General features: G+C 37.3%; 1 protein-coding gene across 6 annotated transcripts in view; it reads left to right on the forward strand.

Moving 5' to 3' along the window:
• Fndc3a (fibronectin type III domain containing 3A) overlaps positions 1-26,092 on the forward strand; it is a 149,651-nt gene that overhangs the window by 31,594 nt on the left and 91,965 nt on the right. For all 6 annotated transcript variants that reach the window (XM_076930751.1, XM_076930749.1, XM_076930748.1 and 3 more), the window contains one exon: positions 21,029-21,104. In XM_076930751.1, the coding sequence (XP_076786866.1) occupies positions 21,029-21,104 (76 nt within the window). The remainder of the gene's footprint in view (positions 1-21,028; positions 21,105-26,092) is intronic.

The raw sequence follows: 26,092 nt of genomic DNA on the forward strand, positions 1-26,092 counted from the left end.
AGTAAATATTAACTAGCTTTACATCAAAAGGCTTGTGAATCAATGAAATCTCTCATATACTGCTGGCACTCTGTTTTGATGGGTTATCTGAAGCTACAGGACAAGACTGATATCAGACTTACTAGATACTTGAGGTTGGCCTTTAACTCTTGATCCTCCTTCCTTTACTTCCCAAGTGCTGGGAAAGGTGTGTGCTACTGTGCTGAGAAAATCTTACACATACATGTAAAGGCATATGCACAAAACAGTTCATTGTATTTATTGCATAAATAATTAGACGTGATACGCATCCACAGTATGGAAGTAGGGACAGTTTTTAGGGGATTCATGCAGAGAATGCTTGGATAATTCATACCAGTGTTCTATTGCATGAATTTATAGTAAGGGCATGTTATACAGGGATAGTGTTGAGATATAAAGACTATATAAGCTAACCAAAACAATAACAGAAACCAAAAACAGCCCCCCCCTTTCTCTCTCTCTCTCTCACAAACACACACACACACACCCCTATAAACTTAACACTATCGATAAAGAGTGACTGCGATAAAGAGTGACTGCGTATCATTGGTCAATATTAAATGTCTGGTTGATGCTGACAAGTAAAGAGTGTAATACTTTTCTATTTATTTGAAATATTTTACAAAAAATTTGAAGATATAAGATTTGAACTGATAACTAATAGGTACTCAAAAATAGATAAGTAAAATGAGAAAAATCCTTGAAGAAAATAGTTTTGGCTTAGGAAAAGGTACAGGGGACAGACCCAGGAAGATGCCAATGAGAGTGGCAAATGCTGTCAGCTTTAGAAAGCTGCTGGATCATGTGTGAACCATGAACTTGAGGTTCCTAGTGGAGTTTCTGTCTCCATGTGTGGTAAGCTTCATGTTTACACCAACCACATAAACAGTGCAAATAGGGCTCTCTTTTTAAAAGAATAGTACCATTAAGACTGAGGTCACAGTGCACATTTGTACTTGCAATACTTAGGAGTCTAAGGCAGGAGGATTGTCTGAGATTTTGGCCAGCTTGGAGGATGTAGCAATACCCTATCTCAAAAAACAAAACAACAACAAAAACCCAAAACCACATTATAGATTAGTATATAATTTCTGTACATTCTTAACTTGGGGAGAACTTGACAAAGAATCTAGCTGGGGATTTTCCTAGCATCTAAACTTGTTACAGTAACACAGAGATGCAAGGAGATAAGCCTTTGTGCTGGTCTTTCAAGCATTTGCTCTGTAATTGCAAATATTCTGCTGCTTTTGTCAGATTTTCTGTTGGAAAGGCTATAAAAGTTTATATAGAACTAAGGATGGCAATTCTATTAATTCTGGTTAATTTAATTAACAAGTTTAGCAAGATTGAAAGATGTGTGCTCTCCTATCACAGCACTTCTTTAGTGTCAACTAACAGATACAGACTCATCAAATTTTTATTTTCAGTTTATTGGATTGTTTAAGTATCCCAGTTTATTTACTGATTACATGTTAAAATATATAGGTAATATAAATATTGAGATTAAAAACACATGCTATGCAAACTGTAATTACTGAACTACGTGTAGACTTGAAGTTAAAAAAAAATTACTAGAAGTATCAATTTTATAATAGGAAAGACCAATCTTGGGGTTATAGAGATGTGTCAGTGGTTAAGAGCATGTGCTGCCCTTGCAGAGGACTTGATTTTTGGTCCTAGCACCTATATTGGACAGCTTACAACTTTGCCTATTAATTTATACTGCAGGGTCCAACACCCTCTGCTGGCCTTCATGGGAAACTGCACTCACATGCCCGTACTCCCATGCAGACATACACATATATACATAATTTTAAAATAAAAACTCTTAATAAATAATAGGGCAGCCTTCATGCAACACTACAATTTCCAAGTAGCCAACATGCTGACAGAATTGAAAGAAAAGATAGCAAATTAAAAAAATTAAAAGTTCTTTGCAAAGATAACCAAATTTCTAATAAGTTAGGTATGTAACACAAAAAGGATTACAATACAAAAGTCAAGAATGTGAGGTCTTATAGAAAAAACAACTGCATGCCAATAAAGTGTATCCTATGAAGTAGAGCAATATCTAGAAGGATGTAAAAGAAATAAAACGAATAAGGAAAAAAAGCCAGTCTGAATAGAGTAATGTCAAGTAAAGAGAATTTGTGTGTGAATGTGTGCAAGCAAATACATACAAATGAGAACTCTCATAAAGCAAAGGCTTGGTGGCTTCTCCTGTGAATTCCAGAAACGTTTAAGGCAGGATTAGTAGTATACCTATGTCAAACAGAGTCATCACAGGGGTACTATAGGCCAGTGTTCTTTATGAATACAGATACAGAAGCTTAACAAGTCTAGTCCAGCAACATCAAGATAATTATACAGGACAACCAAGAGATGTCTTCAGCTAGCACTGTAATAAAGCTGCCAGAGCCACATGGTCATGTTGGTAGGCTCCTACGTTCCCCTTGCTGATGAAAACAAAATAGCATTTCTTCAGTTGGAAAGCAGTATAGCGGAGCGTCTTCCATCTCAAAAGCGTACATATTCCAGAACTCACATTAACTTTATACTGAAAAGCTGAGTGCACTTCCATTCAGATTAGGATCAGGACATAGATGTATATGGTAACATATGTTGGCAAACATGCAGAAGTTGGGTTCCATGCATTCCTGGTAGGCATGTGGTCTGGTAGGTTCACTTTATGCGATAGTTGATGTGTCTGTGTTAAAAATTGTATAGCATGATTTGTAATAGATATGATGAAAGCATTTTAAATGTCTAACAACAGATAAGATGTTTGTATCTATATAGTATCACTCAACCACATACTAATATTAATTACTTGAGTACTTGTTATACCTGAATAGACTTAGAAAGCATATTAAATGAAAGAAATCAGTCTTGAAATTTTATAAAAGTTCTGAATTAAAGAAAATATTCTAAGATTTACTTGGGTATTAGGAGTGTAGCTTGGTGGTAGAACACTTGCCCCACGTGTCTGGCTCCCCAGCACTAGGAACAATTTACTGGCTGTGATGATTTTTGGTTTTATAACTGTATTCTAGAAGCTACTGAATTCTACATTTTAAAGGACAAATTTGTGGTAAATAGATTATAACTTGGTAAGAACACTTTAAAGCCCATCTACCTTCTGTGTTTACATAATTAGAATATGATTATCAGTGATAGCTGTTACACTAAGTTTTCATCTGTATCTTACAAATGGGTTAAAGTTGTGGAGCCAATTTTAGATTTATACCATAGATAGGCAATTATTTCCAGGTATATACCAAGTACCTTGCACACAGATACGGTCTGCTTCAGTCCCCATGTATTTCATAGTTTGTATATAAGCAAATAGACTAACATTCTCCAAATTCAGAAATATAAGTTAACTAGAACTGTAACTTTCCTAACAAAGCAAATTTAGAAATAACATACTCTTAAATTCTGCCAGCAGATATTGGATGATCCAGAACCAGATGCTAGTATAGTTCTTTGTTGATTTAGTTGCTATGGTAACCAGATACATTCACGTACAATGGGAAGCTTCTTATACATTGGCTATTTTGACAATAAGATTGGGGGTGGATATGGATGAGTGTAACTCATAAGTGGTTGTAACTTGCCATTCTGCATCTATGTGTGTTACACTAGGTAGTTGTAAAATTGTGTGAAGTGCTGCTGGGATGGAGTTGTGTAGGCTTACCTTGTCAGACTAAGCACAAGACAGTCTAAGTCCATTTTGTCAATGGAAACTGTGTTTCGTTGGAGCAAAAGCTATTGCATTTCATAGCAGCTGTTGATAGCTGTGGCTGCAGTAGGAGAATGAGGACATTGAAGAAGATGCATGCAACAGTAAGTAACTGCTGCACTGGCAGGAAGGGCTTGGCTCCGTATCTGGGATCTAGCACTTGAGGCCAACTTCATGGCTTTTATTGGATTATACTTACAGATGAGGGAGTAAGATCATGAACTGTCTAAAATGTCAGCTCATAATAAAAATTATGTGTTTCCCAGTTTTAAGCTTAATGTAGCATTATTGATCTGTAAAAGAAAACCTATAGAATATTTTTATTAAATCTATAATTACCTGTATTTGAAAAAAAAATATTATAGATTTAAGTGAAAAGGTGGTGAAAGCAACTTTCCAGAACTATAATTAGGGTATTAATACTTTAGATATGTAGGTTATTTATACTGAGGTTATTTTAGTTTCTATCTTGAATTAGGGTTTTTACTGCTGTGAGGAATCACCATGACTAAAAGCAAGTTAAAGAGGAAAGGGTTTATTTTGCTTATATACCCTCAATTACAGTCCATTGAGGGAGGCAAAGGCAGGAACTCAAGCCAGAAATCTGGAGACACAGGGTGATGCAGAGGCCTTGTGACTGGCTTAGCCTGCTTTCTTATAAGCACCCAGAACCACACACCCAGAGGTAGCACCTACAATGGGCTAGGCCCTCCCCCATCAATCACTAATTAAGAAAATGTCCTGCAGGCATACTGATAGTCTAATCTTTTCTCTTTTTTTTTAATTGAGAATATTTTTTCCATACAATTATTTATTTTGAACATGGTTTCCCCAGTTCCTCCAGATCCTTTCTACCTCTCTACCCAACCAATTCTGTTCCTTTTCTCTCTCTCTCTCTCTCTCTCTCTCTCTCTCTCTCTCTCTCTCTCTTTAGAAAAACAGGCATCAAAAGAGCAAACAAATCAGAATAAAAAGAATATCAAAAAGAAAACACAAGAAGCACAGAATACACATACACAGAATACACATACACAGAATACACAATACAGAACACACAAGAATACACAACCTCCTTCCCCCACAAAATCAGAAACCATAATTCACAAGTAAAATACCTATAAGAAAAAAATGCATGAAGTGATGAGACAAAGTGTCTTCAAAAATATCATTGTGTTCATTTTGTGTTGGTCATCGTCTGCTGGGTATGGGGCCTACCCTTAAGTGCTGTTAACATACCAATGGAGACTGTTGCAGAAAACTAATTTTCCTTCACAGGCCATGCCAATTGGACATAGCTTCTTGGTTAGTTAGTGGGAACTCACTCTGATCCCTCGCCTGGCTTGAACTGTGCAGTGCCCTGGCATGCTGCCACAGTTGCTCTGTGAATTCATATATGCATCATTCCTGTTGTGTCTGGAAGACATGGTTTCATTGATGTCCTCCATACCCTCTGGCTCTTAGAATCCTGCCTCTTCTTCTGCATAGCTCCCTGAGCACTGAGTTTGATGAAGACATCCCATTTAGGACAGTCTGTTCCAAAGTCTCTTTCTCACTTCACTTTGTCCAGTTGTCTATAGTCTATAGTTGTCTATTCATGGAGGCATTTTTTTCAATTGAGGTTCCCTCTGCTCAGATGACTCTAGTTTTCAAGTTGATGTAAAAATTAGTCAGCACATAGCTTATGTTTATTGCTAATTGTATATTACAGCAATTTATTAGATCAAGGTTGTAGAGTTCTTCTATCTTCTATTTTCCTGGAATGTTGTAATATGAATCAGAATTTACGACCATTAAGAGTGATGGGTTTGACTACACTATGAAATTGTGAGTGTGAGAGTTTTTAAGAAGCCATATTAGGAGATCAGGAAAAGTTTTTGAAGGATTAAGTTCTGAGTCTGACATATAGTATGCTCTCAAAATATTAACACTTCCAGCCCAGTGCCAAAAGAGCCCTCATTAGTCACTTGGGCAAGGTGAAATAATTTGGGCAATAGTTGAAAAACACATTATCTTATATATTACAGCATATAGTCAGTGTGAACATGCACATGTGTGTACATGTGTGTGCTCCCATACATCTATTTGGGTATATATACAATAGTTTATGTTCATGACTACTCAGATGGCTTATAATTCATTCAGTAGGATCGTTTATTATGTGTCAAATACCAGAGTTTGTGTATATAGTTTACTGGTCTTACTTGTTTAAATATTGGTGTTAGACATACTTGTCTGAATATTGGTGTCAAGTTAACATTTTTCATAGAACTAAAAACTACCTTAGAATATATTAGTTTGATAATTTTCCTTAATTTTTTTTTAAACCTCAGTCTGTGGACTTACATGGAACGTTGCATCATCTAGCCTATATACAGATTTGTAGGCTCTAGATAAATGCAGTAAACCCTGATTCAGAGTTCCTCTTACCAAGTCAGTTTAATGACTTGTATAAGTCACTAATGATATATAAGTATTTAAGTAATGTATAAATAATAAAGGCTTGTTTGTGAGCTAACTGTAGTTTGTGTAATGAATGTACCTTTTTGATTTCTCAGAGAATTTAGAGAAGTTCAGGTTTAGACATAGTAAAATTGGTTTTTTTCCAGGTGAATCAATCCAGAACACCGTTGGAAACAGACTTTTGGTGTCAGGAGTCCAGAATTCGATCCTTCATTTTCACTAATTTATTTCAAGTATCCAGTAGCCACATTAAGTAGGAAACCTTTATATCTGACATCACAAATGAAGAACGTTTCCATCTTTGCAGTTCTGAGACAACTGGTGTTGCGGCCAAATGAAAAGATGAGCCATGTGAATTTGGTGTACTGTTAACTTAGCAAGTGCTTCTTTCAGCTTCTGTTTTTGTCACTGCAGTACTGTAGTCTAACTGTAAAAATTAACAGTGAAAATTTATGAAGTGTTGTAGTGGGGATGGCAGTGTGTAAAGTGTTATAGAGGAAGTAGACATTCTACTTAGAATGTCTGAGCCTTGATAGACAACTTGGGTTTCTTGGAAAAAGCCAAGTACTAAATTGTAAAAGTTGAGAGCACCTGACTCAGGAAAATGTCTACAAAAATAAAATCTTAAATGCATGTGCTAGAGGATAGTATATAACTAATACATGAACTAGGACATTAAAGTATGGCTATTGGTTACTGGAACACTAGGTTGAAAAGAATAGAGGAGATAGATCGCTGGAAAGCTAGAGAATCAGTGAGCTCTTTGTTGTTCTTACCAGGTAGTTAAGAATAACATTACTGGTGTAAGACTTACAGCAATACCATGAGGAGGGAATTAAGACCCAGGAACACACAGAGGGGAGAACATATAGATTCTGGAGCAGTTCAAAAGAGTTTTGTGTTCTCAGCTACATGCTCTCATGTGTAAAACAGTCCATTCTGTCAGAGGCAAGTCCTTCAAGCAACAGATAAATACTGATAAAAACAGTGATGACACTCCTTCAGTTCTCATAGTAACATGGTTAGGGTGTGCCTGGTAAATATCAATCTCTGTCCTGAGCATCTGACATTTTCTAATTCCTGTAAGCATCACAGCTACCCTGTAAGTATTGAGTTATTTGACAACCTTTAGGCATAGAAGGGAATAAATAGCTCTTTTAGTTAGTCAATGTGTAGGTATATCAACTATTAGTCAAGCATATAAGACTCACAGGCATTCTCACTTGTATTATTGGTCTCAACCTAATTAAATCTACACTCCCTGGAAAATGTAAAGAAGCTTGGATAAGGGCTGTACAGTAAGGCTTTCTTAATATTTTTAAAGGACTTTTTAATCCCAAGATTTCTCCTTTAGAGAAATAAGAATATTTGTATTTGTACTCCATATCAGTTATTGACATTTAGGACTTGACGTTAGAGCCTTGTAGAGAGCAAACCTAGTATGGTTTTTTGATTGCTGCCTAGTGACATGCCAGCAATTACACGTTTAACAGGAACACTACTTCGCTGGTTTGGACAGGAGAAGACTGCATGTTCTTTGCCCTGAAGAGACTGACTTCAATCTCTGTACATTATTTGAAGGAGACTGTGCATGATTTTAAGATGTCCTTTTTTCTATCTGATAGACCTGGAAAGATGTGTGGTGTTTATGCTTCTCATTTTCATTTTAAATGGAAGGGACTTACACCAACAGGATTGGGTGCAATCAACTGTTTGGATGTAAAGGAATATTTTCATAGTTACACCTAGTAATGGTTAGTGGCAGTTGTTACTATGTGTATACAAGTGTTATTAACAAGTGAGTACACCTTATAGACATTTGAATAAAGTTTGTATAGACAAAGCATAGACATCTCAGCTCTGTGCTTATATTTATTAGTTCAGATTCCCAGGTGGCATCACATACAATACTTTTCATTATAAAGATGCATTAGGTTTTATCTCATTTAAGTATCCCATTACAAATCGTTTTCACACTAAGTATAAAGACTTGACATTTACTACCCAAGGAAACTGTTGGGTGGTTTTATTAACTAAAATTATGTACTAAATAATACAAATAGTCCCTTCAGTTTATGTTAAGAAGCAGTCTGTATTGGGTTAGCAGCTCTCCTGAGTCACTTAGCTCCTACTCTCCCCAGCTGTGTGCTGGTTCCAGTTTACTGATGAAGAACTTCATTTTCTGTTGTTCTGTCTTTTTATTTTATTACTTTCATTCCTATTCTAATCTGCTCTTTTCCATGACTCTTACCAAGCTATAATAGGCATCTTTATTATGTATTAAAAAAGTTAAAGAACATTAGACCTTAGAAATACTTTCTGAATTTGTACACACACACACACACACACACACACACACACACACACACACACAAACACAGTGGCCAAATTTACAGCCCTGTCAGCCTGACCTTTTTTTGTTACATTTAACAGAATGTTTTTTGTGTACTATAAGAGATTACATAGTATGTATTAAGATGTTGTATTATAAATATTCTAAAAATAGTTTTTAGGGTCTATTTTGTCTGAATTTTAAAAATGAGAGAAAATTACCTTTTGCTTGTATCTCTTCTCATTCCTTTCCCTCTTCTTGCTTACCACATCATTATGAGATCATGGAGATTCTTTTTTGTTTATGAAAGATCCATGTAAAATGGCATGCTAACAAGATAATTTGAAGATAGGTAAGTATTGTATTTTGGGACTTGTCAAAACCTCTCAATTATTTACCAGAAACCTATGAATAGGCAGGAACCTATATGTATGCTTAGCGTCTGGGCAGGAATCCAGCGTAGTCCTTGGTTGATCGTCAGTGTTAGCAAAGGTAACAATGGATTCTCAGTCACATATGCATCTATATGTACTACTTTTTTAGCTATACATTTTCAAATTATTTTTAAAAATAATTATCTGATTGTTATTACTGCCTGGAATAACTTGAATCCTGTAGTTTACTTTATTAGCTGTATTATGAAGACATTGTTTTTGACTCTTTGACCCTATTATCTAGAACACCACTTCACAGTTAATAAGAGTTAGTAAATGTTTAAGTGAATGAATGAATTTTGCACACTTCCCCGTATTCGTGGTTCACCCTTTTGTTCATTTCACAAAGGGCTTAACATATTGTAAGCAAGGTGTAAACTCCAAGCTGGAGTGCAGAGGTTTATAAACAAATCAAGGTACTTGTTCATTCTGACAGCTGTGGAAATGATACACTGTAAACTCACAAACTGATGTAAAAATGGTTAAAGGTAATGAAAAGTGCTTGGCACAAAACAGTATGATGATAAGAATGTAAAGGGTAATGTTTCCTGCAGTTTGGTGATCAGATAGGATTTCTTTGAAGAGACACTGTTCAGAGAATTCAGAGCAAGAACAAGGAGCTAGCATTGGAAAGATGTTGGAAGAGCCATCATTTTGATATTCCATTAAATAAAACTTGGATAGAGAAAGACTTTAAAAGTTCCTATTTTAAAACTAGGTATGTAACTAAAATCTTCCAAGGGTTATAAATCTTTTAAACTGTTTATTAACATAAATTAATTATACATTATAATTGTTTCATTGTGATATTTTCATACATGTATGTTTTGGGCATCTTGGATATCTGATTACTTCTGATACCTTTCATGTTGTCTCTGTCTTCCATTCTCCTCCTTTTTGGTCCATTATTTCTGCTCTTATTTTGTTTCTTATTTTTACTTTTTTGGGGCTCAATTCCAGCATTATGAATTGGACCCATAATGTACTAACTTTCTATCCTTCCCTAAATAACTTTCGATGAGACAAGTGGGGTTCCAGGATTAAACCCAGGGATCGTGTGTGCTCTCTTCCTGAGCTCCAGTCCAAGCTGTGCAGCTTGAATTTCTACTTTTGTTAGTGTTTTCTTTTCTAGTTCTTGTTAGAATTTCTTCCATGAATTATTGTAATAGTCCCATATTCCCATGATTTTAAATCAGGCTCATTAATGATGTTGTTCAGATAGTATGTGTATTACTAAGTTTCTCTAGAGCTGCGGTTTTTAACCTGTGGATGGTGACCCCTTTGAGGCCCAAAAGCCCTTTCACAAGAATTGCATATCACAAACTTACATTATGATTCATAATAGCATCAAAATTAGAGTTAAGAAGTAACAGTGAAATAATTTATGGTTTGGGTCACTACAATATGAGGCTAGCCTGACCTACAATATTGAGTTCCAGCCTAGCCAGGACTACGTAGTGAGACTTTTTTTTTTTTTCTCAAACAAAACAAACAGAAAACCTAAACAAAGAAAACAAAAAAATATATAAAATTAAAGGGGCTTACTGAAGTTCTCTGATTATTCCATTTTGTTTGAGTTAACTGACACATTTTGATTAAGTAGTTAACTTCAGTCTCTTCAAAATATAAAGAAAACATGGGTTTTTAGCAACATAATGTTTTCCTTAAATCCGTGGTGTAGGCCTAAATGTATATCCTCTATGCTGATACATGCTTCATATGCTAAAGATCCCAAACCCAGGGGAATGAAAAGAGTGAAATAAAAGCAGGAGAACATGGCCACTCCTAAAGTATGGGAAGGATTTTATTGTAGATGTAAGGGAGAAAGCAGGCAGAGGGAAGAGTCCAGGGGCATGGCCTGCCGACTAAATCAGACCAGTGAAAGGGGAGAGAGGGCAGGGAGAAAAGAGAGGAGCCACTCACCAAGAGCTACAGTGGCTGATTTATATAGGAAGGGGAGCAGAAGCCCAGCCTGTAGGAAGGAGAGCTTAGGATGAGGACTGCATGAGTATTGCTGGAAGGAGCCACAGGTACTGAGAGAGACTTGTCCTGGGTTTGAGACCTAACACCCAGTACTTTAGAAAGTGACTGTAGTTAGAGAATGTTTTAAAAGAGGCAGTTGAGGTAAAATAGGTCAATCCTGTTTATATTTTATACTTTTAATATAATGCAAAAGACACCAGGAATCCTAGGGCATAGAAGAAAATCTTATTTAAGGACACAAGAAGTGACCCTTCAGAAATGAGATTTATACAAATTCTGAGGTCTTGGCGTTTAAATACTTTACCCTTAAAAGGACCGAAGGTATGGGGTTGCGGGCATAGCTCAGTGGGTAAAATGATGGCCATGCAAGCATGAGGACCTAAGTTTGATCCCTGGTGTCCATGCTAAATACTATACCAGAAGGTTAGGCCTATGAGTGACTTCTCATGTTGACAGGCAAACTTTGTTCCTTGATTTAAAACTATTGGTTAAGTAACTTGGCTACAGCAAGTTACTGGAGGAATTAGAGGTAGGTGGGTTAAGAGTGACCTGGTTGGAGGAGGAGAGACCAAGAGAAAAGAGAAAGAGAAGAGGAAGTACCATGAGGAGAGAGGAACTATGACTGCACGGCCAAGAGAAACAACAAGTATCCAAGGCACACCACTGGGAAGGTTGCCAAGCCTACAGGTGAAAAAGTCAATTTGTAGAGACTCCCAATAATTATCAAAGCCAAATAAAATAACCATAGTCTGAGTCTCATTTATTTGTAAGCTAGTCAGGGATACGTTTAAATTGTTCATTCTATATACCTGCAATCCTCATGCTGGGGAAGCAGAGACAAGGAAGATCCAGGGGCCTTACAGTCACTCTAACCAAATCAGTGAGCTCTGGGTTCAGAGGTTTGTCCTGTCTCATAAACAAGGTAGAGAGCCATTGAGAAGGACACCTAATATTTACCTCCAGACTCACCTCTGCCCATGCACTTGCGCGCGCGTACACACACACACACACACACACACACACACACACACACGTGAACAAAGAATTACCTGTAACCTTAGAAAGTAAAAAAAATTACTCATTAACTATAATGTGTTAAGATTCAGGTGACTAAATGATTTGGTGGGACAAGCATAGTTTTTTTTTTTTCTTTACAAATACTCCTAGCACAGCTGGATTTCCACATGCAAAGGTATGCAGAAGGGAATGTAAAGACAGTCTATAGAATGGAGAAAATGGTCATTAATCCTACAAGAGCTAATGATCCAATATCCATAACATATAAAGGAATTATGCTAAAAAGTCAAGTCAGTTAAAGTGAAGGAAGTGGCTCAAAAAATATTTCTACAGATAGGATGTATACATGGTTAGCAAACACAGCAAAGATATACAAATAACATTTGTTATTTAGATGAAGCCCCACTTAGGGGCTGCTAGAATGACCACAATTAAAAACGGATGGAATAACAAGCCTTGGCAAGACTGTAAATTTTAACTCTCATGCATTATTGGTGGGCAAGTAATATGATATGGCCACTGTCTTATTTTGGATTTTCAGTGCTGTAAACAGACACCATACCAAAGCAACTTTTATGAAGGACAACATTTAATTGTGACTGGCTCATGTTTTAGAGGTTCAATCCATTATCATCATGGTGGGAAGCATGGCAGTGTCCAGGTGGACATGGTACTCGAGAAGTAGCTGAAAGTTCTACATCTTGATCCAAAAGCTGTCAGAAGGAGATTCTCTTCTGCAGGGAGCCAGGAAAAGGGTCTCTTCTGCACTGGACAGAGCTTGAACATAGGACCTCAAACTCTACCCCCACAGAGACACACTTCCTCTAACAGGGTCACATCTGTTCCAGAAAGGACACACCTTCTAATAGTGTCACTCTGTGGGCTAAGCATTCCAACACATTAGTCTAGGGGGGCCAAACCAATTCAAACCACCACAGTTACCGTATAAAAGAAGTTAAAAATAAAATTGGTACATGACCTAGGGAGTGTACTCTGAAATTTATAACCAAAGAATTGAAAACAGGTACTCAAATACTACATATTCAAGTAAACAGCAGCAGTGTTCTCAGTAGCTAAAAGTCCAAACAGATTTAAGAAAATAAATTATGCTATGTTTATATAATGTAATATTAACATACAATGGATAAACTATTAGTTAGGATTTCATTCAAATAACACAAGAAGGGGAAACTTGCAGAAACTTTATGTTTTATGAAAGGAGCCAGTCACAAAAGCGTGTATTTTTTGCTTTGATTTACATGAAAAAAACTCACTTAGATTGAAAGTTGGTTATCAAGGGTTTGAGGAGAGAAATACCTGGACTGTTTAATAAGCACAAGGATTTCTTTTAAGGAAAAGAAAACATTTTGGAAAGAAGATAGTGGCTGCATAATACTGTGAATATATATATATGTCTGACTTATATATATACTTTAATATGCTTAATTTTATGTTATGAAAATTTTACTTTTAAAAAGTCAGAGTACAGAAATTCTGATTTTTAGAATAATTTGTAAGTCTCTATTGGCACTTAGTTTTTTTATTTTGAGAAAGGTTCTCATGTAGTTCAATCTGGCCTTGAACTCCTGAACTTCCTGCCTCTGTCTTCTGAGTCCTTGAGTTATAGATGTGTACCACTTACCCGGATAATATATACAATTTTTGTGATTGGAATGGTGTTGAGGGTAGAACTTAACAGTTGTTTTGATAGAAGAATGCTGATTAGTATATGTTCGGTCATTTTTTTTTAAATACCACAATTGTACAATCATGTTAAGGAGAAGTAAACTAGACTCCTGAAGACATATGGAATCTAGGGCTAAATTTATTTGTGTGTACGTGTGTGTGTAGTATGTACATGTGTGTATGAGTGTATGAATGTATATATATGCATTTGTGTGCATGCACTTTGTGTGTGTGTGTGTGTGTGTATGTAGAACAAGAAAGCAGAAAGGGAGGAAGAAGACTAAAAGGGTGAAGGATAAGTGTGGGAATTAGGATATAAGACATGGTGGTAGAGGGAGGAAAGGGTGAGGGGTAAGAGTGGGTATTAGGATATAGGACATGGTGGTAGAGGGAGGAAGGACTATTTGGGGAAAGTGATGGCTAATGGGAGGAAGAAGACAGTGGGAATGGCAGTTTGGGAGCAGATAACAACAAAATATAATGATACATGTGGAAGTATGTTTAAAAACCAATCCTAAATTATGACTACTGCATGACTACTGCAGAATAAGCTAGACATAAAAACTTGATAATATTGTGATGTTGTTTACTAGTTTTCAAGGGAAGCAGTATGTTACAATAGAGTGTGTCATGGATAACCATCTTAAGACACGTGACTCAACACCATTCAGTAATTCCATAGAGTCTAACAAAAAACAATAGTTCTGATTTAATAGTTGGTGAAGCTAAATGAAGGACACAGTTGTTCACCAAACTATTGTTTTTTCCTGCAGTGTGGCCAGTTTCAAAATAGAATAAAGATGAGGTTTGGTTATGAGCTTCCTGTGTTTGATAGCTTTGCGTAAAGGGTAATTGATTGTCCTTAGCTTGCTACTAAGGGAGCATCCTAACCCAGTTCCTGCATCCCTTGTATCTCATCCCATTTCATTGTATTTCTCGTAGCTTAAACTATAGCTGCCATGTTAACTTTTCTTTGTTAGAATTTTCCATGCTGTTTTTTTTTTACCATTATGACCTCTACAATCTTAAGTGTTTTCTCTTCTTAAAGTATTCTAAATAGCTCAGACTATAAAAACTTTAAAAAGAAAATCATAAATGATCAGTCTCAGATTTAAGCAGTGGTTTTTAGGGTAACGCCTATGTGACTCCAAAGTTTTTAACCCACCCCTTCTAAGACTTCCCCTGATTGTCCTGGAGTGATGGTTCAGGGTTGGACGTTTACCTTTTGCACATTGTTCCTTACCTCTCACCCTTTACACCCCAGAGTTGGGCAGCCAGGCACTTACTTCTCCCCTTCACAGACTCCTCAGAACCTTGGTCTTTGTTCATAATGTTCATAGTACCCACAAGAGTGTTTGCTACACAATAACATGTTCTCTCTCTCTCTCTCCCTCTCTCTCTCTCTCCCTCCCTCCCTCCCTCCCTCCCTCCCTCCCTCCCTCTCTCTCTTTCTCTCTCTCTCTCTCTCATCAAATTTATTCTAATCTTGTACAATATATCTTGACTGCAGTTTCCCCTTCCTCTACTCTTCTGTTTTCCTTCAGAAGAGAGCAGGCCTCCCAGGGATATCAACCAAAGATGGCATAACAGGATACACTAAAAGGAGACACAAACTCTTACATCAAGGCTGGATAAGGCCATCTATTGGGAGAAGAAGGGTCCCAAGAACAGGCAGAGTCAAGAGACACCTCCCATTCCCACTGTCAGGAGTCCCACAAGAACACCAAGCTACACGAACATAATATATATATATGTAGAGGACCTAGCACAGACCCATATACATTCTGTGATTGCCTCTTCGGTTTCTGTGAGCCCCTGTAAGCCCTGCCTAGTTGATTTTGTGGGCCATGTTCTCATGGTATTCTTGCCTCCTTTGGCTCCTGCAATCCTTCTTTGCCCTCTCCTTTCCTCTATCCCTCAGGGGTTCTGTAAGCTCCAGCTAATGTTTGGCTGTGGGTCTTTGCATTCACTCCCGTCAGTTATTAAATAAACTGATCTATAAGTATAGCAGAATATCATTAGAAATCGTTTCATTGACCTTATTTTTCTTTTTGCCAGTTGTATTTGGTTCTATTCTGAGTCTTTGAGCTGTCCAGCCCTCTGCTTCCTGTCTATTGAGGCAGGGTCAAGCGTGGGCTCCCTTTCATAGTATGGGCCTCAAGTTAGACCAGTCAGTGCTTAGCCACTCCCACAAGTTCTCTACCCCCATTACCCTAGCACACCTTATAGGCAGGATAGATTGATTATAGGTTGAAGGTTTTTTGGCTGGGTTGGTGTCCCAGTCCCACCATGGGGAAGCCTTGTCTGGTTAGAGAAGACAGTTCAGGTTCTGTATCCCCCATTACTAGGTGTCCTCTCTAGGGTCACCCTAGTACATTCCAGGGACTTTCTGCTGCACTAGGTTTCCACCTTGATCTCCAAGTGTCCCCACTTCCAGTCATTTCTCTCAGTACTCTTTCCCTCCATATCTCCTTCTCCCATCCCTTCTCATTTTATGTCAGCCTGCTTCCAGTGTACCCACAAAATCTATTCTATTCTCCTTTCCCAGGGAAATCCATGCCTTACCCCCTTGAGCCCTCCTTGATACTTAGTTTCTGCAAAGTAGCTCTTTAATAAATGATTTTTTAAATAAAGAAGTAAACTTTACTTACTCCTTTTTGTTAGAATTTTTAATATGACTGTTTCTCTTTTTTATTATTATTAGGATATTAGTTTCAGTATATCGTGTTTGATTTTCTTAGTTTTATTTCTTTTTGTCAGTTTTATAGTGAATAATTTTAATATAGAAACTATTCATATTTTATAAGATGCCACAGTATACTCGGCATATCATAGGTAATCGGCACAGTTTGGCTGAGTATGAACAGTTATTGCTTGATAATGCACTACATTTTTAGGCATTATGGGAGATTATAGTGATAGATTTGACAGGCTGTTTAGATAATTAGCTAATGTTTTCTCACATTAGATTCAAATGTTTAATTTACTTGTTTTGGGCAGAATTTTAAATATTTTTTAAAAGAGAAGAGACCATAGAGGCACTAAAAAACACGGATTTTTTTTTTTTTTTAAAAAAAACTCATGATATAGAAAAATCTTCCATAGCACAAAATTAAATCTAATATCTATACAGCAAAATCTGCTGTGATAATGCTAATGGTGGGGTAGTCAGGAGCTCTTTCTCCACTTCTTGGTCTTCAGAAGGATGATTTGACTTGTTTCCCATGCGCTCCAAAGGGACCTTTCTGGTGGGCTCAAACCTCAGTGTCTGCATTTGTGATAACATGACCAAGCCTGGGTTTGACCTCGAGCACTGTGCAGGATGTAAGGTGTGGGTCATTGAGGCCACTACTATAGCAACACTTGCTCAGAATGCTTTTCAGAGCTGACTTAGCTAACTTTGCTTTTGCAACCAGTGTCTCTTTAGAAGGAGAGACTGCACTGTGGATTCATCTTGCTTGCTTGGTTGCTTCCCACCTTTATATCCACCTACAATAAGATAAACTTCAATTTTGGAGCTTAGTAAATTTTTGTTGAATGAATGAGTACAGTAAGATCTAGCTAGCTCATGTTAAAAATGCTATGTAGTAGGAGAAGCACCAAGTATTTCTGTGTATATAATAAAGCACAACAGTTTTATTAATTAGGAGTTAAACTTGAAAGATGATAGGGTGTTTCATTTATATCATGTAATTTCATGAGTCTCTCACTGATACTCTTTGTTCTTACAAAAAACTCTTAGTTTCGAGTTGCAGACCTTTTTGGATGAGTAGGAAAATGCCAAATTATTTGGAAATCATAAACTATTCCATTGTTTTTATTCAAGTTATTAAAACAACATCACTTGGAGCCAAATCTTAGTTCTACATGATATTTTAAAGCCAGACAAAATAAAATAAAGTAGCAAGAATGTTCATTTGTGACTCTGAACTAATGTTTAAGATGGTGTGGGAACCAAATAGATTTTAAGCTATTTGGAGTCTTCTGATTAGATCCCATTGCCTTTCTGGTTCATTGGCAGATGGCAGTGTATTCATTATTGTTGTTGTTTATGTGACACAGTACCCAACAAGGGCAGATTAAGGAAGAAATGGTTTATTTGGGCTGACCGAGGAAGGTTTATTATGTCATGGTGGGGAAGCCGTAGCAGAAGTGTGAAAAGTCTAGTCAACATTGTTTTCGCAGGGAGGTGGTGTGCCTCTGTGCAAGGTGAGGATGGCTCCCCCTATGTCTAGGCAGCTCTCTTATTCTCAGTCAGTCCTTCCTGGAAACAGTTGTACTCACACCTAGAAGTGAGTGCCCTTGTGATTCCAAATCTTACCAGGTTGATGATCAGATCACAAACAACCACCACAAGTTTACATTTATTCAATTTGACAAAACCAAATATATGACACTTTATAGCATAGTATTTCACCTCTGGTTCCTAAAGTCTAATAATGTTCATCTTTTAAACATCCCCCAATTCTTTAATAATCTCAAATACCTCAGAAGTCCAAAGTCTTTTCTAACACTTGAACAATCTCTTAATTGTGGGCTTCTAAGATGCACAATTACATACTTCAAGTATATAATGAGATAGAGCAAATAGTTCTGTTTTAAAAGAAAGAAAGGAGGCATAATTAGGACAGATTAGAACAGTGGTTTTCAACCTTCCTAACACTGCAACCCTTTAATACAGTTCATGTTGTGGTAACCCCAGCCATAAAATTAATTTTGCTACTGTTATGAGTCATAATGTTAATATCTGATATGCAGGATGGTCTGAGGCAACCCCTGGTGAAAGGGCCCTTAAACGCTCCAATAGGGTAGTGACACACAGGTTGAGAACTACTGGATTAGAGCAAAGCAACACTGAAACTCAGTAAGGCAAAAACTAAACCCTGTAACTTCATATTAGACATCTAGGGGTTGATTCTAAAGGCTTGGGTAACACTAACCTTATCTCTCTATCTCTGGTACCTGCAGCACATGTAACCAGCGTGCTGCAGATTTCCTTGACAAACATCCTGTGATCCTTTGCACATCCAGATCTTTATTGTAACTTGGGCTTCCTCTTCCCAGCTTCATGCATTGGCCTCTCATGGTCTCCTTACAGGGAATGTAGCCCTGCCATACACTGTCTGGTTTTAGTGGCTTTCCAGAACTGTGTCAGAAACCTCCATGACCCTTTGCACTGTATGTATGTGCAAAGCAGCACCTTGTGAACACTGCTGTCACTCCTGTTGCTGGATGGAGCAGTATGCAGCCTGTTCCCCTGGACCACAACAGCTGACCCTTGGGAAATATCTAGGGTGTCATTTGTGAACATGGGACTCCATTCAGGGCCATTCTCAGGCCAGGTTCACTCATTTAGAATCAGTGTGTATTTTCACAAAACCTTCAATGAGTAGGGGTCTTTCCCTCAGGGCACCTTTCTATTGTTCCAGTGAACAAGAGGTTTCCTTTCAGTGGTCCTAGTTTCTTAACACTTAGAGATGTTTGTCTGCAGCTTTAACTTGATCACACTTCTTTCCTTACCAAACTTCACATTTTTCATTTCTTTTTGCTCTTTCTTGTGGTAGATGTGGTTAAGAGCAGAGAGTAGTCTAGAAGCTCTTCTGTCTTAAAGCTCTCCTGCCAAGTAACTCAGTTCATTACTTTCTAATTCAGCCTCACTTAAGTTCTCAGGACACTGGCACAATGAAGGCAGATTCTTCACCAGAGTATGATACAAATGTCTTCTGGCCACTTTGGATTGATGCAGCCTATTATGGTAGGAACATGAAGCAGCTAGTCATATTGGATCAGAAACTAGTATTTATACGTCCTCTGTATGGATTGTCCACTGAAATTATAATGCAAACTATGTAAAAATAAAAACTTTAATAGTCACCTTAAGAATTTAAATCAAGCAAAACTAATTGTACTGTTTTTTACACAGTATGTCCAGAACACTGGAGTAATGTGAAATAAACACAAAAGCTGCTAATGTATTTTTCACTGTTAGGGTTTTTGGGGTACTAAATGCTTTAAAAATCTAGCCTCTATTATACTTACATCATACTTACATACAAGCACATTTTACATGCATAATAAATACATCTGGCTAGTACCTCTTGTAACTAGATCACACAACTATAAGAGAAATTAAATATGGAAACAATAGGAAATATTATAAAGGAAAAAGACAACATTGACTATAGGAAAATAATTCTAGTAAAGTAAAAGGCAAAAACAAGGTGAGAGTATATTTGTAATATAGGAATATAGGTAAGTTATTCTAAATATATAGAGCATCTATGCAAATTTCTAGAAACACTTGAAAGCCCAGAAAATAAACAGTAAGATGACATAATCAGGTTGTGGAGTTAGTATAAAGCATACACATGATAAGCAAAGAAGTGCAGTTCTTGCTGAAGACATGTTATTCAGTGGTGGATTGCTTGTCCAGCATGTGTGAAAGCCTAGGTTCAATCCCAGCATTGAATAACATGCAAATTAAAGTCTGTTACAGTATTAAAGATTATAAAACTATAACTTTTAGCATATTTAGAATGCAGTGAAAAGGTGTTCTTACAGACTGTGAGATGGGATGTAACATAGGAGAGCCCTTTAAGGTGATAGCATAAAGGGCACCAGAATTAGTTTTCTAGGTCTGTGTTGTAAGGAAATCAAGCTAACTAGAGAGGAACAGACTGCATCCACTTCTCTGCTGTCTACATTAATGGAAAAATTGAGGACTACCGGAACTCCTCACGAAGGGAGGGCTAATTAGTTGGTGACACAGTGATACGGGATACTTGAGTAGTATACCATGGAAGTCCTTTTAGACTATCACAGTGTTATATAAAATTTAGGAGATAAATCGCTTCTGCACAGATAATGAGATGAAACATTTTATCATAATCTTGACTGTATTTTAGGACTCTAGATTTCCTTTTTCTAGTTTTTTTTTTCTTTTATCGTACTTCAAATGTCATAAAATTAGTATAGCGTGTACTTATAAATGATGGAAAAATTTCATTTTCACATACAACTTTTTAGCTTAATTCAATTATAATCTACTACTTATCAGTTTATCAGTTCCTAAATGCTGTGTTAAAGTATAGTATGTAATCCATAGTTGGAAGCTTTGATTCCATTAACTTTACTTAGTGAAATTTTTCACTTCTCAGTAAATTTGCCATTAGCTTATTTTTTGTTTTCTTTCAAGCATGATTATGACCTTTTGAATAGTAAAATAAACATAATGTAGTATCTCTAAGTGTTTCTAAGGTTAAATAGCTCACATCTGCTCACATACTAGCTGCATATTTTTATATACTGATTTATTTTATAGTTTTGATTAATTCTTCTTTCCATTGTTTCCAGGTTATTCTGGTCCAAGTTAATCCAGGGGAAGCATTTACAATAAGAAGAGAAGATGGACAGTTTCAGTGCATTACAGGTAAGAGGAATGATTTGCTACATTTTGTAACAAAAAAGAAAATTGACTTTTATTTTTCCAGATAGGTAACAGTGGTATGCTTGTGCTTTCCCGTTTTTTCACAATCACAAACTTGAGTACTCCAGTCATTTAACTGTTGCGCAGAACTCTAAGTAGTCTATTTCTTGATTCTGCATTGATCTAACTATAAAATTCTATTGTGTACATTTTTTTAGTCAAAAAAAGTAAGTGACTATCCAGGTCTTTCAGTCCTCAAAATGTCCATTCCGTTTTCTAATCTTGTTTTTATTTCCCCTCCAGTGTGGTTCCCTCAGGATTTTTTTTTTAGATTTATTTATTTATTTTATGTATATGAATACACTGTAGCTATCTTCCTTGGACTTTTTAAAAAGTCTGCTTGTTAAATGCAAACCTGTCTTGTCCAGTCAGCATGAGTTTCCTTATCTAGGATTCACTCTTGTCATTGAACGGGTGGTTCTAACCCAACTGCTTTAAACTCAGCTCAGGTGTTCTACCATGTTCACTGTAATCTTCCTTTACTGGATATATCCTTAGAAATTTGGACTGGATATTTTTCAGCTGTTGGAGTCATCTTATGAATTATAGTAGATTTAGTAGAGTCCCTGTTTCTAAACACTCGTTATTTCTTACCCTCTGTGATTTATGACAAATAGAAATCTCTGCAGAGATCACCAAATTCCCTAAGAGGAACAAAACAACCTCCGTTTAGTGAGCATTGTGTTTATATATGAAAATGAGGGCTATAGAAAGGTTAGGTTGGTCCCTTCATCCATTGTCACTAGTATCATAAAGGGGGAATATGTACAAGCGGGGCTGTGGTAGGATACCGTATGATGAAGATTCAGGTCTTAGACTTCCTTAAATTCACTAGCCAAAGATTGCCAACAAAGCCAGCGATAAGCAGAATGTCATAGGACACATGTCCCCCCTTTGTCCATCAGAACAAGCCAGCCTTGTCATCAACTCAGTACTCTTATCACTGAGATAGTAAGTTTCTGTCAGCAAACAGGCAAACAAAAAGTCAGTGTTTTTGGAATTGAGAAGCTGAGTTACACATTAGCTGTTTCTTAGTAGCTTGCTATAAGGGGCTACAGATTATTTAAGTTCAGTAATACATTTTGTATCAGTACAGCTCTTGTTCCCATCAGTAATAGGTCAGGGTAAGAATAACTGCCTTAGTTAGGGTCTTACTGCTATTTAGACACCATAACCATGACAGCTTTTATAAACAATTAATTGGGGCTGGCTTATAGTTTAGATGTTTAGTCCATTATTGCCAAGGTGGGAGGGATGGAGGCAGTCAGGTAGACATGAAATTGGAGAGGTAGCTGAGGATCTGGATTTGAAGGCAACAGGAAGAGACAGCCACTAGGCCTGGCTTGAGCTTCTGAGAACTCAGAAGCCCACTCTAGTGACATACTTTCTCCAACAAGGCCTGATAGTGCTACTTCCTGTGGGACTGTGGGGGACATTTTCATTCAAACCACCACATTAACTAATAAGCATACGTTATACTTGAAGCCAGACCTGGTACCTCTGAGGTACTCAGTAGGTAGTGATAGTGAGTTTGGCTTGTAACTGCTAATACATTGTACTCTGAAACCCTTGATACCAGCTGTTGAGCAACTGACTATCCAGGTGCCTGTGTACTGCACAAACATGCAACATTCCTTGCATTGTTAGGAAATTACTGTTTATGTTTAATTTGAAGTGCTTATTTTGCCTTTCAACTAATACCTGAACATTTGGATTTGTATTTTTTTACAACTCCATGTATCCCTTTTGGTTCTTGGACTTCTACTGGGGTTAAAGCTGGGGCCCAAGATCTGCTCAGTGCTCAGATCCAGACTGGAAGGAAGCAGTGCTCCGAGCCAGGAGTGAATTCCTGGGTCCCAGTGGGTCCCAGTTACTCCCTGTTTGGGGCGGGTGTTGCTGTCTCCTTACCTAAGGTACTGCCGGGTTAAAGCTCCTGGGAGGCCCGCTTCCTCTGGGTTCTGTGATATGGGGTGAAGAGCTGCTGCCCAGGATCTGCTCAGTGCTTAGGCCCAGACCGGAAGCAGTTCTTGGACTTCTACCTACTAGTCATGGCTTTAAATTAAAGAACCAATGGAGGTGAGTCACCACCTACCTTGTTAACATCTAGACCATGATACTTTGAGGGTGAAGGACTTGTGCACACTCTTTGAGTAGCATTGGCTGTGACTGCCAGAGGCTGACCACAGTTTTTAGTGCCCCCTTCCTATCACGCTACATAGCCTAGCTCTGATATTGAATCTTTTAAAATACCTTAGCCAGTAGTCACAAGTCAAACTTGGAACCTTACATATATTAGAAATTTCACTAAGTTAATCTAAAATATATGTGCTGTACTTGAGGTAATATACAAATAAGTTATACTCCTGAAAGGATCTAGACAAGAGAATGTATAAGCAGTATATACATTAAAAAAGTTTTGCCATCTTTAGAATTTGTTTTCACTATGAATCACATAGAATATAAATTTCTGATCGCATGGCTTACTTGTATGTCTGTCAAATTATTTATAAGTATTAATCAAGGAAGCATTTTAATTAATATAACATTGATTTCTTCCAATACAGTAGCAGATGAAGAAACAGATTGTTTTATTATATTTTAAAAACATAAGGACAGCTAAATCACAGAATGATGAACAACTTATATTTCAAGAGTTAGTTTGTGGCTGTAACCTGTAAGTTATCTCTTCATAACTCCTTTCATTTGATTTTAATATCTAGCAGCAACAGCCTCCTGCAGGACCTGAAGAGTTGTATACTGTACAGACTGCCTCAGTGTTCACCAGACCTTAAGGGAGCTGACTCCTGTATGAGCATTCTGTACCAGGACACATTTCTGTGCTTCACTGAAAAACAGTCTTTTCTCTAGATGATGATGATGATGATGATGACGATGATGATGATGACGATAATAATAAATGGAAACTTTGTTTTTAAATTACTGGGTAGAATTTTTTTAATGAGGGAAAAAGAATAAAGAGAATCAGATAGTAAAAAGCTCTCTCTTTTTTTAATGTTTTCATCTGTCCAGAATTATCAGGTGTACTGTCTAGTTTTATGTCAACTTGACACAAACTAGAGTTTTCTGTAAAGAAGAACCTTCAATTTTAGAAAATTCCTGTATAAGATTAGGCTGTAGGGCATTTTTCTAATTAGTGATTGATGGGGGAGGCCTAGCATATAGTGAATGGTGTCATCCCTGGGATGGTGGTCCTGGGTTCTGTAAGAAAGCAGGCTGAGCAAGTCATGAAGAGCAAGCCAGTAAGCAGCACCCTTTTGTTGCCTGTAGATCAGTTTCCCACACACATCCAGGTAGATCCTGTCCTGACTTCCTTCAGTGATGAACAGTGATGTGGAAGCATAAGCTGAAGGAGCCCATTCTTCCCCAGTTTGCTTTTGGTCATGGTGTTTCATCACAGCAGTAGAACCCATAACTAAGACGAGAGGTCTACATGTGAAAGAGGAGGAGTAGAAAGTGAAAACTGGTTGGTTAGAAGCCTATAGAGAAAAACGTTAATGGGTACTCGATCTCATCTCCTCCCCTCTGCCATCAGGAATGTCTGTCATTTGGTAAGACCCTTCCTGGATATGAGCTGTAGAGAGAAGGAAGTGCAGCCACAGGAGCGAAGCAGCCAAGAGAATGCCTCAGGGGAGGAAAAACAGATTCTTTATGGCTTTTACTATTCTCATAAGAGAAAATCTCTATAGGAGCATGTAAAGAATGAGGTAGGCCTAACATAAATAGATGTTTGAATGTCTCCCTTAGGACGTTAATTGCCTAGCAAGAATTCATAGAAGCAAAAACTAGATTAAAACTTTAGATATGTCTAAATTGCTGCCACCTTTGATTGGACTTTAGTAATTAGTGAGGGCCAGTTAGTTATGGACAGAGCTTAATTTGTACCTTTCTACCACAGCACACTTTGTCAGAGAAACAAACTACTAATCATGTTTTCTTTGTGAGTTCATTAAGTCTCAGTATACTGTGCTACTTCCTGGGAATTGGGGGAAAACAAGTCACAGTTCTTATCTTTTAAGACTGTAGTGTAATAATGCTAGTGATGGGGCTTGGTAGTAGAGCATTTGCCCAAGAAGGCCCTGAATTGGACTCCAGACTGGAAATAAAACAACAAAACAAAACAACAACAATAAAAACCAGAGCAGTAACAACAAATACCCAGTGTATTAGTTAAGGAAAGAAAAAGTAAACAGTTCTGTCAGTACAGTGATCACATTTAGTGATGTGTTGTTACAAGAACATATGGTGAGGTTCCTGTAACAGTAGTTCTGAATGGAGAAAGCTCTTTACATGAGCTGTCTTTAAAGAACAGAGCAACTGGCAAGATGGATAAAAAGCCTCAAGGTGTTTTAGACAGTAAATAGTATTCAAAAACAGCAGAAGGAAGGACTGACTTGAATTATTTGAATAACCATGGAGACTAGAATTGCTTAAAAAAAAAAAAAAAAAAGTTGTGAGCTGAGATGCTGACAGTTCTTGAAATGGCCCATACAGCATGCTGACACCCTGAACTTTATTGAGAGGATGTGGAAGAACTCTTGAGGGGAGTTATTGGTCTAGAAAGCTGAAGACCATTTGCCTGGGTCTGCCAGTCCTGGGATTATAGGTGTGTGCCACTAAGTCCAATTCACTGTGAGCTTTCTGAGTACTCTCCTGGGTTTCCTGAGGCTGCTCTCCCTTTGATCATTGAGTTATTTTATTCTGGTGTATGGAAAAGTCAGTCTCTTGTGAGTGGTTTACAGTTTATCCTTCTGCTTATTGATGGACTTTATTTATACTCCCTGATGGGACCTGTACCACGTTAGCTTAGACTACCTTTAGGTGACACTCAATAGTTTCAGCCCAAATATATCATTACCTTTGAAATGAAAATACTATATATTGTTATTACTATTAATAAGAAGAAGAAGAAG

This window comes from Arvicanthis niloticus, chromosome 3 (assembly GCF_011762505.2).
Source record: "Arvicanthis niloticus isolate mArvNil1 chromosome 3, mArvNil1.pat.X, whole genome shotgun sequence".
In the NCBI taxonomy this organism is placed as follows: domain Eukaryota; kingdom Metazoa; phylum Chordata; class Mammalia; order Rodentia; family Muridae; genus Arvicanthis; species Arvicanthis niloticus.